General features: G+C 40.6%; 2 protein-coding genes across 3 annotated transcripts in view; both read left to right on the top strand.

Moving 5' to 3' along the window:
* Nucleotides 1-1,116, top strand: part of ptpdc1 (protein tyrosine phosphatase domain containing 1) — a 15,063-nt gene extending 13,947 nt beyond the window's left edge. The window contains 1 exon segment of the mRNA XM_020703433.1: nucleotides 1-1,116. This exon segment is cut by the window's left edge and continues 1,208 nt beyond it. The gene's annotated coding sequence lies outside the window, so the exon portion shown is untranslated.
* Nucleotides 1,117-3,359: 2,243 nt separating this feature from the next.
* On the top strand, nucleotides 3,360-15,521 carry LOC101174500 (protein Wnt-7a). 2 transcript variants are annotated; one of them, XM_023955133.1, is made up of 4 exons: nucleotides 3,360-3,800; nucleotides 3,999-4,225; nucleotides 8,084-8,355; nucleotides 13,024-15,521. In XM_023955133.1, exons 1-4 carry the CDS (start codon nucleotides 3,730-3,732, stop codon nucleotides 13,501-13,503), a joined length of 1,050 nt encoding a protein of 349 aa, XP_023810901.1. In that variant the 5' UTR covers nucleotides 3,360-3,729; the 3' UTR covers nucleotides 13,504-15,521. The 2 variants fall into 2 exon arrangements, with proteins under 2 accessions (XP_023810901.1, XP_023810900.1); XM_023955132.1 differs by lacking the exon at nucleotides 3,360-3,800 and having other exon boundaries at nucleotides 3,816-4,225.
* The last annotated feature ends 2,799 nt before the right edge of the window (nucleotides 15,522-18,320 follow it).

Genomic DNA, 18,320 nt, shown 5'->3' with positions numbered 1-18,320 from the left:
AGGTTGCACACCAAAGTCAAGATTTGAAACCACCAAAAAATGTTTTGTGCACTTTAGTCTTGTGTGTTTTGCACTATTTTCAATCATTACAGATTGGGGGGGTTGAAGCAGAAATTTAGATTTTATTAGAGCCCCACTTTGCAAATGTTATGGGCGTGGGTTTTTGATTGGCAGGTTGGATGGCGCATAGGTGGATCCACCAAAGCCTCAAGCTTTACTTTGTCTTGCCCAAATACCGTTTCGGTTATGTTGTTGAAGTGGGCGGAGTTGTCAAAGGACCGCCCCATTTTAAGGAGTGATGTCGACTGTGCAGAGTCTCATAGGTGGCAGCAGAGATGATCGCCCAGTTAGAAATGTCAATGAGTGGAATGTAGCAATAGTTTAAAGCAACCAGGATAAATATTTGCAGAAACAGATCAACTTTTCACTGGAGCGAGCCAGAGTTAATTGCAAAAACAGTTTTCAATTGTGTTCATAATGCTCTTCATTTTTTGCTCTCTAGATGCACCTGGGCCTGGAGTTTATCCATGAATGGATCCAAAACAGGTCCATAACGTGGATATTCCTCTTCAGCAGGCAGGCTCTTTAGCTGCTGAAGTCAGTCGAGACAACAATAGCATGGCTAGACTCTATCTCTGCCCATCACATGTTTTTGAGTCACTTGACTAAAATAAAATGGCCGCCTTTTTACAGTAATTGTTCAGCCCTTGTCTGTGGTGGTTCCTAGAAGCTCCTGATGGTTCCGATTCTTTCAGACCAACAAAATACCAAGAGAGAAGCAGAAACAAGCTTTGACTATTTTCTAAAAAATGTGTGGAAATGTGCCAGCGTTCACCACTGTGTGAGTCAGCATGTGGTTCGTTTATATTCTTAAATGTCACTTCCTGTGTTTCTGTGGCAGAAAACTGCTTTGTAAGTTTGTGAAAAATGTTTAAGTAATGAAACTTTACTAGTTAGTTACAGAATTTCTTTCATAACAAAAGAACATTGGATTGAATGTTACATTTCTGACATTATTTATCTTGTTCATTTAATATTTATGTACTTTTTCGCACTGACCTGACTTAGCTCCTTTATTTTCAGATAACTTTCAATAAAGTTTACATTAAAAAACTACTTTTATGCAGTTTTTGTTCGTTTTGAAAACTTCAGCCGTCAATGTACCTTTTTATGTTTTTTTTTATAACAATAATTAACTGCATGAGAAGATGCGAGACCACAGAAGACGACTCTTTAGATCTTATGGAGAGATCACATTTGGACACCGGGAAAGACTCGGAATGGGCAGGGACTGCAGATGAAGTTTCATTTTGTTTTTAGCTTGTGTTCACACCCCCAGTTCCAACAGCTGCTCACTGGGACGTGGTGCGGCCCAAAGCTCCAATCACAGATGGTAAAAGCACAAAAAACAAAATCAGCTAGTTTTAAAAGCATCCTCACAAAGTACCTGACCTCTTTACACCGCATTTATCCTGCAGGCAGTCTTCAACTCCCCTTCGTGAACCGCCACCTTAACATAGTGGAAGGGTTTGTGAGCTTGATTGATCCCTGGTAGGGTCTCCCATGGCAGACAGGTCCGAGGCGACGAGCCAGACAGAACCCCCTTTATGAGTAGTAGCTACCAGGTTTCTGGATATGTGTCACCGGGGTCCTATTGTGGAGCCAGGCCTGTGGTTGTGGCTCGCAGGTGAGTTTCTGGTGGTCGGGGCTCTTACCATCAGGTCTACCCCAAAGAGATGTCATGGGATGTCATGGCAGGAGAGCCAAAAAGAGGCTGGTGCAATGTGGTTTGGGTGGCAGAATATCTCTGTTTGACATGAAGTGGTGATTGTGCTGAGTTTCTTCTTTATATCTGTCACATTGTGTGTTCTGTTCTGACGGGAGTATGACGTAGTATTTCAAGTATTGGAATAAAGTAAAAGTGCCACTCAAATATTGGAGGAACAAATTATTGCTTGAATAGTTACTGACAGTGGCAGGATTCTGTGTAAAATACGTTATTTCATTCATTTCTTGCTAATATTATACAAATCTTTTGAGTTTTTATTAAGATAAAATATTAAGATGTATAATAATTTAGACCTGAAAATGTTTTCTGGTCTTTTCTTGGATCTTCACGTCACCAGTAGTTTCAAGCATCACCACTAGATGGTGCTGCTATCTTTCACATCACGCAGCATCAGCATCATTTGAGCTTTCTCTGAAGGCGCACCTGCAGGATCGGAGTTTACTAAACATTTATACTAGAAAATGTCCATCTTTTTTTGCCCTTTTGGGTCTAAACTTTGATATATTACTCCTCTGTTTTAGAAATTTAGATCGCACAGAACTTTAGCAGCTGCAGAATGTTTCACTGAAATCCCCTAAATTTTAAAAATAATCCCAAAACCCTAATATCTGCCAGACTTGACAGAAAAAGAAATTTACAAAATTGCATTAATTTTATATCTTACGAAATGTAAAATATGTATTTGTAGGTAAAAAATGCTCTTCTAATATTATTGTCCTTTTTTGTTTTTTAAAAAGAAAACCAGATTCTTCCAAACACGACCAATTAAGGTAAGAAACCTAAAATAAGCTCACTGTGTATATTTATAATCCTGTTATGATGCAGGAAAATCCAAAGATGTGGGTTTATGTGACGATATAAAGCATTAATAAAGTTTTTTTTTTATTAAATGTTTGTCTTCAAACCATGAAGATCTGCTGAGGGAGCTGAACCTGCAGGGTTTCTGATTAGATGACATTAATTAAAGTCCTTTCAGGGACGTATTTTAGGGGCGTTCAGTCAAATAACGGGTCGTTTATCTTCATGAGGATGATTATAGTTTGATGTTTTTCTTTTTTTTGTTTTTTTTTACATTTGAATTAACATCCAAACTAATTGTGTCAACATTTCGTTCCAAGTGTGTAAGCTAACAGAACTGGACCTGCACACTAACTCCATAAAATAACCCAAGTTGGCTTCTTTTTAACCCAACACTGAGGTTAAAATGGGAATAACCTCTTTCTTTGATATTTTAACTCAAGAAAAAAATAAAAACTCATAAAAGGATAAATTAGTTTAAAAGGAAACCACTATAGCCCAAAAAACGTTTGCTCCTAAAAAGATATCCAATGCATAAACCAGGAATTGGGTTGAAGAAATAACTCTAGTGTTTTGAGACAAAACATGACTCTCTGGCACAAAGTCTACACAAATTAACACAACAGCTCAAACTCAATATTTGTAAAGTTGCACCTTTACGCGCACCTAAACACAGAATACACAACCTCCAGTCTTTGATGGCCTCTGCTCCGCGCTTGGGGGCCCCTGTGGGAGGGACCGCAGTTGTCAGTCTGCTGCGCCTGAGAGGAGAGAGGAGCTGGTCAGACACGCGGGTTCTGCGCGCCTCTTCTAATGTGGACCCGGCTTTATGGGCATCCGAGCGCGTGCCTTAAGCTCCGTGTGTGCATGCGCCTTACCTGGGATCTTAGCTCTGGGGGGGCAGATCCCCAAGGAACACGCCTTGCCAGAAAAAGGTAGAGACGCGCTCAGACGTGCGCTCTTGGAGGGATCACTGAGCTGAAGGCGCACTCATGCTCGCGCACATAGTCCCGCACCACCCGAACGCGTGGAGAGTCAGTTTCCACAAACCCAGGCGCTCCTTTCTATCCGCGCGATAACACCTGAGAACACCTGGAGGTTCTACAGGACACTAGGGTGGGGGGGAGCTGAGCGGAGGCACCATGAGCCGGGGGAGCCGGCGCTGGATGCTCCGCTTCTTCCTGTGCCTCGGAATCATCTATCTGAAAATTGGGTAAGACTGTATTTTCTATAACATTCTGAAAATGAAGTTTAGTTCATTACTTTTAAACCAAATTTAAGCCACAGACCCCCACCCCTATCTTGTGCAGTGAATGATGTTCACCTACGGCAGTTTTGCGCAAAAGCTTTTAAAGGTGGCGCACAGACAGGCGAAAGAAACGCAGAACTTTAACCCTCCTCTTCCCCACAGGGGGCTTTGGTCGGTGGTCGCATTGGGAGCGAGCATCATCTGCAATAAAATCCCCGGACTGGCCCCCCGTCAGAGGACCATCTGTCAGAGCCGGCCCGACGCCATCATCGTGATGGGAGAGGGCGTTCAGATGGGCATCCGGGAGTGCCAATTCCAGTTCAGGCACGGACGCTGGAACTGTTCGGCCCTGGGGGAGAGGACCGTGTTCGGGAGAGAGCTCAAAGTGGGTATGTAGCACGCGCATGCGCGAACATATCCGTCTTCCATCCAGCAAGACTCTTCAGGATTATGTGCGCGTGCGCCAAACCCTGATGCGCCTGTCCAAAAATTGACCAAAAATTTTATCTTTGACACAAAAACCCACAGATAATAAAGTGCATGAAGATGCTTGTCATGCAGAAAAAAATGCATGAATATAAAATCCAAAGAATCTAATTGACAAAAACAATCAGGCACCAAATCTTTTTTTTTTTTTTACATAACATATTTTAAATATCGTCTTAAAACATTTTCGTAGTTTATTAGTTCTGCAGTTGTGAATCAGAGCAAGAAAAACAAGAAAGCACCTGCAGGGTCAAGCACAAAGGAGGATGAAACCAGTCCAGGTCCAGAACCCTGTGGGACACCACAATCAATTGGGTAATGAATATGAAGCACAATGCAATATTTTAGATTACATTAATTAAAACAGGTTTAGACCAGCACCTTTATTATTAACAGAAGTTTTAAGCTTTAAGTATGTTTATTCCTGTTATAGAAGTAGTAAATTATATTATTTAGTTAAGATATTTTCAAAAGCACAAGTTCCTAAACAGTTGTTTCATTACCTCGGGGATAAAAAGGCAGAAGTGGGTCTTGAGTCAAATTAAACATCAAAGTCAATAATAATTTTTGGAGTTTGTAAAAAGAAGAAAACGCTTAAAAGACTCAATCCAATGAAAATAGGGCTTTTGGTGTTTTAAAAATGTTCTTGTGGCATTTTTCTCATGATGGAAGACATAAGCCTAGTGTCCACTGAGCGGTATACGGTCGGGTCTGGTACGGTAAGGAGTGATTCGGTCTGGTCCAGTTAATTCTGGCGAGCGTTTCCACTCAGTTAAGCCATCGCTTCCACGGAGCGATGGCTTAACTGAGTGGAAACGCTCGCCAGCATCTCGTCTTTTTATTGCTTTACTTCTGGTACATTGAGTATAGCAGGAATTTAATGTGTTTTTTTTAAAATAAACTTTAACTAATATTGCACATACGTATTATCAAACATTGACACTTTACACTAAGTGCAAATGACAAAATCTTCACATTTGCCAGAAAAAAGGAAGAAAAATGTCAAAACAGCCAGAAAAAAAGCAAGGTAAAACAGGTAAAAATCAAAACAAAAATACTAAAGGTAAAGGATTCAAGTTTCAAATGTGACCATGTTTTAACTGTTCTAACAGATTTTTTTTAGTGCAGGATTGAATTTACGTAGAATCATTTCTTTCTGAAAAATAAAAAATACCTTTCTTTTGTTGGCATATTTACACTTGTGAAGGAAATATTTTGCCATTATATCAAGTAAGTTAACTATACAAATCTTCTCTGCATTAAATCTCCCTTTAATAAAATATCCCAAAACAAAATGTTCGTAGAATTATTTAAAATGTCTTCACATAGATGGGTTGTTAAAAAACGAGTCAAATCTTTCCAAAATGTTTGAGTTTGTAATTAAACATTTTGGAAAGATTTGACTCATTTGACTCATTTGACTCGATGAGGCACAGTTTTTGGTTAGGAATGGCAAATGAGCCGTTTAAGTCTAAAATTTAATGTCGTTCTAACGGAGATTGCGGGGGGCTAAGATAAATACTGCTGTAAAGAGGAAAAAACGTTTGGAATGGATCCTGATTGGGGAAAAGTCATGTGTGTTTGTGCTTTCTAATGTCGCAATCCCTTTCTGCCAATCAACGGGTGGCTACAGCTCTGCCCCAACCATTCCTCTCCACAGCCGCTCAGTGAAAACAAGGCTATACATTAGGAAAGTTAAGCTCAAAATTGAATTTTTAAGTATTTCTGTATTCAAATCGTTGTAAATCAGGAGCAGACGAAAAAATGCAGTTTAAAAAAAGCCGGTGGCAGTGATGTAGGTGCTACCGTCTTAGCATCCACTAGCAGACAAATAGATCCAGGTACGTCTTTGTTTACTGACGTGCTGTCATTTGCTTTAAGACGTTACGACTGGATAGCTCCGATATTGGTCACTATTTTTGTTGCACCGGGAGTGGTGGTATTAGGGGCTGTAAGCTAGCGGGAGAGTGCAAACATATATCTGATGAGAAGTGTGGAAGAGCTTACTCTGCGCCAACAATCCTGCCCACAACTCAGAGGCAAATATCTATTATATCTGTCTATTGCCGCTCTGCAGAAACTTTGTCCTAGAAAAGCACACAGGTTTTTTTGCAACGTCTTCGTGGAGTGAGGACAAGAGCGAGCAACAAATATTTCATCAGAAAATGGTGCCTCATTCTTAAAAGAGAGCACACTAGCTTCTTCAACCAACAGTAAACCGCTGCCTTGCAGCTGCATGCTTCTTCTCTGCTGACGCGCCTGCAATGTTTGTGTGTTTGCAGCTTAACTCTTGCATAAATAGTAGAGATAAGGTGGACAGTGATTGTTGAAAATTGCTATGAACGCTCAAAAGCAGTGCAGAGGAGACATCCCTCCGAGGTACTTGGCCTCTGACATTTGGACAGATGTCTGTGAGTCTGAAGCCAAGGCTCTGCTGTTGGTGGGAAAACAAGCCTCAGACTTGATGGTGTTAGTGGAATAAGGCTCCAGGCGATGCTTGTTCCAGAGACAGCACCATTTCCCAACAATCCCATACTCTGGATGCTCCTCACATCGTCTCAGAGACGCGGCAACCGCCTGTGAAACACCACAGCCGTGAAACGCTCCGGTCAGCACGTCATCCCTGACTTTCAGCAATCCGACGCACTTTCAGCTTTAACAGCTACAGTCTGACAGACTCCGAGTATTATTCTTGTTTTCACAGTCTGCTTTAACGCGATGCACGCAGACAACAGCTACAAGATACACAAACCTGTGCCTGCCTTTCACCCACCCTGAGCTGCACCTCTATGCATGTTCATAAATTACCACCTCCCCTCCCATAACCTTCAAGTTCAGACATGTACATTCTTCTTAGTTTACAAATTTACCTCCAGGTTTTGCAGCTTTGGCAATAGCCACCTTTTAAAAATGATTTTTGTCTGGTGTTTCAAGACCGGCTACATATTGAAGTGTGTGGAGAAAAACTGCTCCAAATTGTTTATTTATGCGGCATAGATAAAAAAGTTTACCCAAATTTAGATAAAGGTCCACATAGTTTAGGTCCAGCTGCCCTGAGACCATTGTTTTGTCTCAGTGAAGTGAGACCCTGATAAATACCACAACTCATAAAATCTGAATTGCTGCTGGCAGTCATGCACCGGTGTGCAGAAGTCTGGCTCTGGCCTGAGATCCTCCCCGTCAACCAACCTGACCTCCTCTGGTTTGGTGTGAGTTCCAGTGTGAAGACGGACCGACTCACTGCCATCTGAAGTGGCTGCAGCCTCCGGTTTTAAAGATACTAAAGCTGTCAGATGCTTTGTTTCCAATTGCACAATTTCATGAAAAATGAGCATCAGAAAAGAGCTCTAAAAGCAGCTTCTACAACAGTTGAGTCAGGAGTTTTTGCACAAGCCTCTACTCCAGGAAAGTTCTGCAGTTTTCTCCAACTGCCGTAGATCAACCATTCAATATTCACATTCCACAAACTGTTAGTTTCATCATAAGTATTAAATTATGGAGCAATAAATCAATGTGCAGCTCGGATATGATTTTCTTCTTGCCTTTAAATGCTTGATTTGATTACTCCTGCCTCAGACTTTCTACATGGTTGGGCTGAGAGTTTGTCTGCCTATAAAACACTTGATTAATGCATCGACTTGTGTTTCACGATCTGCTTTAAATCTGCTATGCCAAATATGTGAGGAGGCCTGACAGCGCCTGCAGGACGGAATCCTGTTGTCTGCTCGTGTGATTGAAGGAGTTTCTTTTCTCCACCGCAGGCAGTAAGGAAGCTGCTTTCACCTACGCTGTCATCGCTGCAGGGATTGCACATGCAGTCACCGCGGCCTGCACGCGCGGGGGCCTGAGCGGCTGCGACTGCGACCAGGACAAGCAGGGTCTCTACAACCAGGAGGAGGGATGGAAGTGGGGGGGCTGCTCCGCAGACGTCCGCTACGGCTTGAGCTTCTCCAAGGTGTTCGTGGATGCGCGGGAGATCAAGCAGAACGCCAGGACTCTTATGAATTTGCACAACAATGAGGTGGGACGGAAGGTAAGTCTGCGCAGATCTGTCATTCTCACAGCATGTTAAGTTCTAAAAGAGACCTCACCTGTGCTGATGCACAAAGCACCCGCCTGTCTGAAGGCTGGATGTGACCATGATGTCAGAGGCTTCACATGAGACTAAACATACCTGTGTGTAAGAAGGAAAAAATATTTTCTCCAGATTTATCAAGACGGGATGAATCTGTCTGCATGGATGACAGACAAAAGAAGAAGCCCCTGAAAACAGAACAGTGAAGGAAAGGAGATCTGTTTTTATCTACTTTACATTTGTTTTTAGTATCTGAGAAAAGAAAATGCTAAGTGTGACGGACCTCGACCTGTCTGTTACAGGCCCTTCCTTCACCCTACCACAGCTGGTACGGGCTCCAGCAGGCCCCCTACTCCTCACCGGTAGATGAATAAAGACAGGAAAAAAAAGGAACAGTTTCAGTGCAAAGGATAAAAAAAATAAACAGATGTTTTGCCACCATTGCAGAGTAGAGGCTTTTTGAAGCTTTTGTCCATGTCCATTGTTGGGAAGTTTATTGGTGATCTCCAGTTTAAAAACCACCTTTAATGAAAAGGGTGTTTTTAACATGTTCTTGTGGCATTTTTCTGATGATTGAGGACATATATTAGGAAAAATAAGCTCAAACTTGCGTTTCTGAGCATTTCTATATTCAAGTAGCTGTGAAACAGGAGCAATGCTGTGTAAAAGAAGAGCTTAGTTGTGATGTAGAAAATACGTTGGGCAGGCTCCATGCTCCAAATAGATCTGTGTCTTTGTTTTCCATGTTTGAGCTGGCATCTGACTCAAAACTGTACGTCTGGATAGCTCCAATATTAATCGCCATTTTTGTTGTATTTGTGGTGTTAGGTTGAGGCTGTAAGCTAACGGGAGAGTGTGTAAACATAGAGCTCTCGCAACTGGGAAGGGAAGCCTGGCGTGATTGCTCAGCATCAACAATCCTGCCACAACTCAGAGGCGAATTTCTAATGATTTTCTAATATTGTGGGTCTGCTGAAGCTTTATCCTAGAAAACGAGACAGGTTTTTTTTTTTTAATTTAGAAAAGAAACAGCATATGGGAATTTTCTCTGGGAACGCTTTCAGAATAAATCAAAAGATAATTAGAGTGGCCGTTCTTCTCTAAGACCCTCTGTGGACAACCAAAACCTGGAGCACCCACACAAGTACATGCAACTAAGGCTTAAGTAGGATGGACCACCAGAGCTGGGTAAATTACTTTTAAAGCATAATCAATTACTTTACTAGTCACTGGATAATATTGAAATTAAATGACTTTACTTATTACCTAATTTAAAAAGTAATTCACTATTAGTTACTTTACTTTACTTTTTCCCCCACTCGTATGCAAATTCTGAAGGGAACAAAGCTAGTACAAACAAGATACCCTTGTAAAATCCATAAAATAAAAACATAGAGGCTACTACACGGGGCAATCAGGTTTTTTAGCACCATCTCATTGATTTCATCACATGAACATGAGAAACTGCACATTGTATAGTTCACAGTGTGTTGACACAGGCAGTGGAAAGTAGTTCATCTCAAAGGCATAGCTTGCATTTAACTGAGATGTTTTTGCCTTTGTTTTCAACAAATTGGAAATAATTGGAAAATCTCCTATTGCTGAATGCCCCTATAAATTCACCCACGTCCATATATCCTCTCTTCATTTTACTTTGACCAATCTCCAATTCTGCATTAATTCACATGCGTCAATAACTCTTTTTTTTGTTAGTGTCCGTTTTCATTTAAATAAGAGACAATGTATATTTCCTCTCTTCATTTTACTTTGACCAATCTCCAACTCTGCATTAGTAAACATGCGTCAGTAACTTTTTTTTTGTTAGTGTCCGTTTTCATTTAAATAAGAGCCAATGTCAGAACCAACTGTTTACATTAATGTATTCGTTTTTATCATTCACCTATGCTTTGAAAAAGCATTTCCGGTATTGACTTTTATTTTGAATTATGAGACACGTATGCTTCCATGGACAGGTCTTTTCTCTACAGACCACTTGAAGATCCTCAGCAAACAAACCCCTCAACCTTTTGCAATGTATACGACTGAATGTCATGCACAAATCACAATTTCCTGACTGAGTCGGAATAAGGTGAGCCTTGCTCTGTTTTAGTTATGGCAGTATATGTAACGGTGCACACATAAACTCTGAGTTGAAGCCTCACCAGGCGGGTTTCTATTCCTGAGTCTGCACAGATCCACCTCGTGAATCTCTTAATTTGCACCTCGTCCTCTAGCTTCTCTGTAATTTTTGCAGCAAAGCTTCCATGCAGAGATGCCACTTTGTGTTTCAGCACGAGTTCCCAGTTTCTTGAGAAGAATAAACAACATGGAAAAGGTGCTGCCAGAGGCTTAAACACCCTTTCGCTAGACAAACGGCAGCAGCTTTGGTGGGACTTCACTTCACTGAGTTCCATGAATCGAATGTTTGCCGGCTCTCTGGGGCTTGACTGCACTAAGCTGCATGCATCCAAGGCTTTCAACAATTACCCCAGCAGACTCCAGAGAGTCTGAGGCCACGTCGGAGTGGCAAAATCAAAAGACGCAGGATGAGACTCCTGTTGAACCGGGCTGCCACACAGTGAGAGGTAGGCGTGGTCAACTCCTGTCCCTTCTCCCCAGCAGCGCAGCGCTTCCTTCCCACATGGTGAAAGGCATTTTCCACTGCCTGTTATTGTGTCTGCAGACTCCACAGAAACCTGGAATAAAATGACAGCTGGAGGCCTCAGTACTTTCCCACCAAAGTTGTTACATCTCTGTTGTCCATGGAAGATTTGGAAGGACAAAAACAAGACCGACTCTCCGCACCAGCAGGCCCCCATCAGTGCTGAAAGAGGAACATGTCTGATGATATTGATCTTTAGTCTACACCCTCTTTGACTGCATGGAAACTCTTCACCTTATTCTGAAAGAGGAAAAGAATTAACTCTGATTGAACTTATTACATTGTTGGGTTTTTGCATTTCAGACTATAAGTTTGCCGCTTTCTGTTGATGTGTGAAAAAGATACCAACAAATCACTCAATAGAAAAACATAATAAAGCTTAAGCAAAGGAAATTATGGTCAAAAAAACAGCAACATTACATTTTAGAAATCAGAAACAAAATTCCAGAAACCAAAACAATGAAACTAAATAAAAATGAAAAGGTTTGGGAAAATAGAAGTAACTTCCAGAAATAAATACAAAATGTCCAAAAAACACAGCACAATGACAAACCGGAAAAAGGTAGGTATTATGGGAGATCACTGACTGGATGATGAAGATCGATTTTTGATGTCTAAGTGTTCAAATGCGTCTTCAATGTTTGCAAACTTACAACAGTTTCATGATTAGTAGGGAGCATGTCCAGTTTTGTTTCATGGCAAATAACTTTTGGTGGAAATGATGGACAAACGTCATCATCCAATCAGCGATGTCCCATCATACTAGGGCTGCACGATTTGAAGAAAACTTGCAATCTGCGATATGAGGGATTAATAACGATATAATTTGCGGTATATAAACAAATAGCGAAACAACCAAAAACATCATCCCTATTTTATTGCAACAGTTTAAGAATTGAACTCCAAATGACCCTCGTTGACATAGGATGGAACATCTAACATAAAAGGGCTCCATCTGATTGGTCAACAACGCTAAAGAGTCTATCCGATTGGTCAAATGCATAAAGGGATTTATTTGATTCGTTAAATAATTTAAGCTGCCATAAGATTGTTTTAGCACATTTAAGGTAACCATTTATTGCAATTTTTGCTGTGTTTTGCGATATGCATATTGCACAGCTTGATCTTGCGATAACGATAAATTTGCGGTATATTGTGCAGGCCTACATCATACCTACCTTTTCTGGTTTCTACTTTTGTTTCATTTTTTAATATTTTTTGAATTTTTTTTCCCCCAAATGTTTTTTTTTTTACTGTAACCATAAAAGGCAGGTGCTATGCGACATCTCTGAAACAAACACTTTTTACAACAGAGATATTGATCCACACTACCTGCAGCTATCTTCAGAATTCTAACTTTTTCTATAATATATAATCCAAAGCAGGAGTTATTTTAATGCAATAGATTTATTTTTGAGATGGAAACATTTTTCCGAAAACTTTAAAGGGAATCATCAAAGAAATGCACAGCAAAGAACAAGTAATAGGGATTAGGGATTTTCTGATTAACAAATATTTAATTTGTGCCTAATTTAGGAAAAAAAAATCAATTTAAATAATAATACACTCACCGGCCACTTTATTTGGTGCACCTTGCTAGTACTGGATTACAACTCCTGTTGCCTTCAGAACGGAACTGAAATTATTGGTTCTGAAAATTAGTTCTGAAAATAATTAATTAGTTTGCTCTGAAAAAAATTAGGGACCACTGCTGTTGAGGAAAAGAAAACAGATCCAGAAAATCATCGAACACAATTCTGACAGACTGTTGAAGGGGGTAAACATGTGGGAGTTTGCAAGCCGGTATTGGGATGCTGTGGTGGTCAGCAGCTTTTAGTTTTCGAGAATGCTTCTGTGTCTACCTTTGGTTGGAGTCTTAGGGTCCATTAATAGTTGAACACGACAACAAACAAAGCTCAGACTCATCTTTGCGGCTTGATTGCAGTTTGTCTTCTGTCCTGCAGGTGCTGGAGAAGGCCATGCGCCTGGAGTGCAAGTGTCACGGTGTTTCTGGATCATGCACCACCAAGACATGCTGGACCACACTCCCAAAGTTTCGCCAGCTGGGACACATCCTGAAAGAAAAGTACCAGCAGGCCGTTCACGTGGAGCCAGTGCGGGCCAGACGCAACAAGCGACCCGCCTTTCTGAAGGTCAGGAAATCCCACCTGTACCACAAGCCCAAAGACACAGAGCTGGTCTACATCGAGAAGTCGCCCAATTACTGCGAAGCCAATTCTGTGATGGACAGCACGGGAACGCAGGGGCGTCTGTGCAACAGAACGGCTCAGCAGCCCGACAGCTGCGCCTCCATGTGCTGCGGCCGCGGGTACGACACCCACCAGTACTCTCGCGTGTGGCAGTGCAACTGCAAGTTCCTGTGGTGCTGCTCGGTCAGATGCAACACCTGCAGCGCGAGGACGGAAGTGTACACCTGCAAGTAGAACCCATTTCACAGAGGCTGTTAGAATACCTGCTATCGGTGCCGTAACATGGACCTGGTATGCCTCTCTGTGCTGTCTGCTGTCCGTGGAAACTGGAGCCTCCATCTCTCTGAACGTCATGGCTTTGTGAACAAACCTCAAGTCGACTGGATGAAACTGTTTTCTCAGTGAAGATTTCTTTGGTCAGTTGGAGGACAACATTATAGAAGCATAATTTTTTTGAGCAAATGTTCTGTTTGGATGAAGAGGAACACTTTTCATCAACGCCTGTGAGTGAACATCTAAAGAAAAGTGGAAGTGTTGAGTCGCTTTATCCTTGGTCTTCATCAAACCAACACTCAGCTTCTGCCCAGGTTTGACTGATCACCTATGCAGTTCCGTTTCCACAGGAATCAAACCATTGCTTGCTGCATGCTTAGCCTCAGTCATATGCACTCGTACAAGGGGTTAACCCGCATGGCTGCTGCGTGAATTAGTGTTGTCTTGGCCCGTGGAGGGTTGTGGACAGGAGCATCTTAAGGGGAGTGTCTTTCAGTTCCTTTGAGGCTCATACGGCCACCTCAAAAGACATCATCAAAATGGAACTTGCCCTTGTTGTGCGTGTGGGCGGTAAATTTTTACCATGACCTGTTACTAGCAGCATGCCCCAAGAAAAAAAATGCTTGAACATTTTTGCACAGCGAGTGGTCTAGATCTTAAACATTATGGGCTGGTCACCTGCGTGCCCTGTTTAGATTTGCCAATTTTTTTCACCTCTATCCACCCGTAAGGGCAGTTGGGACAAAGGCCTTTGCTGATGTCTGAGAAAAACTGATAAATCATCATGGAAGATCCATCGTATCTTTGACCTTCATGACTCTACCACCCACCCGAAAAACATTCTTGTTGATTTACAATTTCTGGATCTTTTCTTTATCTTTCTATCTTTCTTCATGGCTACTTGGATGAGTGGTGTAAACGTTACTAGACAGAAGAAACTTCAAGACAGCATCACCTGGGTAAATGAAAACCCTTACAAATGAATGCTGACATGTTTTCTTTCACTTCCTTCTATCTTTCCTCTAAAATAAAAAAGGTTTCCTTGATCTTTCAGTAAACAGTCGACCAAAATAGATGTCACCAGCCTCAGTTGCTGCTGTCTATTCAAAGCAACCTCTTCAAGGAGCTTTGTTGTTGCATCAACAGTTTCTTGATCTTCCAGTCAGTTTTTCTGACTTAATGCAGACTCATTTTCTAGTTTAAACCAGAGCAGGTTTGTTTTCTTTAAAAGCAAACGAGGAGGTGAAAATAACTGTCATTTACCAGAATAATGTACTAATTATTGGTTTGTTTTCTAAAGCTACAATCCTCCTCGCGTTTAAGACATGACAAAAAGCAAATAACTTGAGTATGACTGCATTTGTTTCTGCGAGTGTACACAAAATGAGTGACATTTCTGCATTTTTTTTTCTAGTCTGGTACCACTATTTCTTTGTTCTGATCCAGAATGGTTTTGTTTGAACTGAAGTGGCTTCTGCAAAGAATAATTTATTACCTTAGACAACTGCTGATCATGTCTGTCTCATTGAGTTTGAAATGATTAAAAGTTTGCCATCGAATCATGGAGATCTGTCGCATCTAAACTCTGTTTTTCAAGTTCAAAGCTTACACTGGTGTGATTTTTTTATTATTAAAAATGACAGTCAGTCTAATCCAAATAGTCTGACTCTTCACATGAAACATTCAGGTTTCGTTATGACATTGTGGGTCAAAGGTCATGAGGTCAGTTCCGACCCACCTTCCTTTTGGTTTGCAGGTGGGACTAGGTGTATAGCAGACTAACAGGAGTCCACAAAGATATAAAGGCCATAAACTGTCTGTTTATGAAAAACATTTGTAAAAGAGTACTTATTTTTATATAAATGTCTCCTAATTTATTTCCTTTTTCTGTGAAAGCTTCATAATAAAAGCCCTCTAACTTTGCTGTTACTGAGCTTATAAAAACTGAATGAAAAATAAACGTATTTTTCAGAAGCAATTAAGACTGTTCTCATAAAACCTATTTTGTCTGTTGGGGGCCACTGTCTGGACTTCATTTTTAGGAAATGAATTGATAGACTCCCTTTTCATGGTTGCTGATATCTTGTTTAACCCTTGTGCTATCCTAGGCACTTTAACATTGGGTCATCTAGACCCACTAGACAGTGCTCTGAACCTTTTTTCTTGAATGATTTGTGATTTTCACAGGTGTCCATGGATTACATGAAATCTTTTCACCTTCATCCACCTTTGTCATGGTAGGGAGAACACGTCAATGTAAGGGTGGGGGAGGGGGAGGGGGGTCATCTAAGATAGCACAAGAGTTAACAAAGCATTTCATGCACATCTCTTATTTTGCAGACCACATTTCTGTTTACATGGTCCTGTTTCATTTTGTGATTGAAATGTGTGCTTAATTTATTGGAAAGGGAACTCTGTGTAACTGTAGAAATAATCAGGATTTGCAAAAAAAGCATTCACATTTAATTTGAAAGTAATTCAAGTTCAGAACTGGTTTAGCACAAATAGTTTTGCTGTCCCAGCTTCAGTTTTGTTTGGTGGTTGATCCCTAAATTAACTTAAAAATTGACCAATGAAACTTGAACAGAACTAACATTTTCAAGCTACTTCAAATAAAAGTTTTCATTTAAACTAGGAGTTGGCTTTGAAAAATGTGGAGAAAATCTTTTGGCAATACTTTCGGCACAAACAGATGAAGCTCTAACTGTGGATTGTAGTGTTCTTTTCTGTTTAATAAAATAATTTTGACTTCAACTATAACTTTTTTGGTTTTGTTTTAAATGCTTTCATGCCCTAACATGGAACGCAACCTGAAAATTGTTCTTTTGGCCATCCATACAGAGAAGTGCAATGGTATGTACTTTAAGCGTCTGTGGTGAAAAGTAGAAGAACTCAAGGATGTTCTGATAAACACACAACTGCACATGCTTTTCTGTCTCAGGTCAGTTAATTTACATTGACTCCATCGTGTCTCCGGCGGTCCGTTCCCCCTTCCCCCTGACTCCTAGGAGGAGGGGTTTGTCCTGTGACCCCTGTTTTCTTTGCTCATCCAAAACCTAAGCAACCACACCCCATGCCTCCTCCTTCCTTAATGAGTTCTTTTTTGTGTCATAAATGTTGTTTAATTTTTAATACTTCCCAAAGTAAACTGCCGGTGTTACTTTCACTATCCTGTGGGTAATTTACCTTAAATATAAAATAGCGTTAAATTTTTTCTAAGTACAACAGGAGTTTTTATTTTAACCTTTGTACTATCTTAGGCACGTTAGACCCCTCTAGACAGTGCGCTGAAACTTTTTCTTCAATGATTTGTGATCTTCACTGGTGTCCATGGATTACATGAAATTTTTCCACCTTTATCCACCTTTGTCATGGTAGGGAGAACACGTCAATGTGAGGGTGGGGTCATCTAAGATAGCACAAGGGTTAAACACCTGATCTATTTCCAGTTTCCCGGCTTTTGCCACCAGGTTGACGCGTAAATGGACTGGATATAGAAGTCCTGCATTAAGTTTGCAATGCAGTGCGGAGGGACAGGCATGGACTGTAGACGTGCTGGAAACAATGCAAACATACTGACTGATTAATGAACATTTTATTTTTGTGTGTCAACACAACACAACTGAGACATGCCACAGACGGACCAATTCTGATGCATTCTTTTTATTAAAACTTACCTGAGGACTTTGTAGCGTCACAAAAAGCCATAGAAAATAGAGAAACTATCTAGAATTTCTCTGGACAAAAAATAATTAGAAAAAGAAAAAGATTGACTTGGATAGGCTCCAGCAACACTGTGGTTGTGAAGGGATTGCGCAGGTTTAGAAAATGGATGAATGGATGAGGAAGTGTCAACTGCTAGTTGCCTTTATTCATTGCTGTTGTGTCAGGAATCCCTATAGTTTAAAGTCCTGGTAAGGACTATTTCCCCATCGGCCTTCAAAGTTCATACAGTCTCCAAATACTGATCTTTTAGAAGTATTTTAAAAATTGTAAAGAATTTAAGAAGTACAAAGTAGAGATTAGTTGATACATTTTGTCAGCCGATGTCTTAAAACTGTTAAAAAACATGGTAAATACTGCTGAGCCTTTTCAAATACTTTGTTATTTAGAAAAGGAAGTGTGTACTTTTACCGGAGTGTTTAGTGGATGTCACTTCTCTTGGCTTTTATATGGCTTTTTCCAAACAAACAAACAATTGTGATTACATGTCTTTTTCCTATTTAGCAAAATTTAAACATGTGGAGATGTGAGCAATGATGTCAGTGTCTCAGACTTCTCTGAGTTTCATGGGGAAAAGATGTTTTACACCTTTTCAGCTTTTGTTTTGGACCAAGTGACAAGTTCTGGTTCCACCGAATGCAGAAGGCTTGTAAAGCAGATGAAGCCCTTTTTTTGTGGTATTTCTGCACAAAGTGTCTCTGAAGTAGAGCCTCTTAAAGCTTAGTTTAACATTTAAAAGGCCTCTGAAATTACACAAGAATGTGCGCATGAACAGAACAATATTCATAGATAATGAGTTTTGATTCTTGTATTCGACAGGTGAGTAATCATGTCTTTTTAGAGATTAGATTTTGAAAAGATCTTTAAGAAAGCTTTATGTTTATTGTTTTGGACTTGACACAATTTTTAAAACCAAAACATAACTTGTTCTAGTCTGAATAGTAATGAAGATTCTGTATAAAGGCAAAGGCTCGGACTGTGCGCTGGGAAGCGTCTGGGATATTCAGGCCAGTTGAACTGCTCTGAGTGATTACAATGGATTTTTTTCAAGCAGT

The sequence above is a fragment of the Oryzias latipes genome, chromosome 5 (assembly GCF_002234675.1).
Source record: "Oryzias latipes chromosome 5, ASM223467v1".
NCBI lineage: Eukaryota > Metazoa > Chordata > Actinopteri > Beloniformes > Adrianichthyidae > Oryzias > Oryzias latipes.
The sequence above is the reverse complement of the archived record's forward strand: the minus strand, read 5'-3'. Positions and strand labels throughout refer to the sequence as shown.

What these genes read in the sequence shown, in the direction of transcription:
- LOC101174500 (XM_023955132.1), top strand. Translation starts at nt 3,901, where the DNA reads ATGATGTTCACCTACGGCAGTTTTGCGCAAAAGCTTTTAAAGGTGGCG. An exon ending in CGGGAGAGAGCTCAAAGTGG is followed by an intron (nt 4,226 to 8,083) that starts GTATGTAGCACG and finishes TCTCCACCGCAG; the next exon opens with GCAGTAAGGAAGCTGCTTTC. An exon ending in ACAATGAGGTGGGACGGAAG is followed by an intron (nt 8,356 to 13,023) that starts GTAAGTCTGCGC and finishes TCTGTCCTGCAG; the next exon opens with GTGCTGGAGAAGGCCATGCG.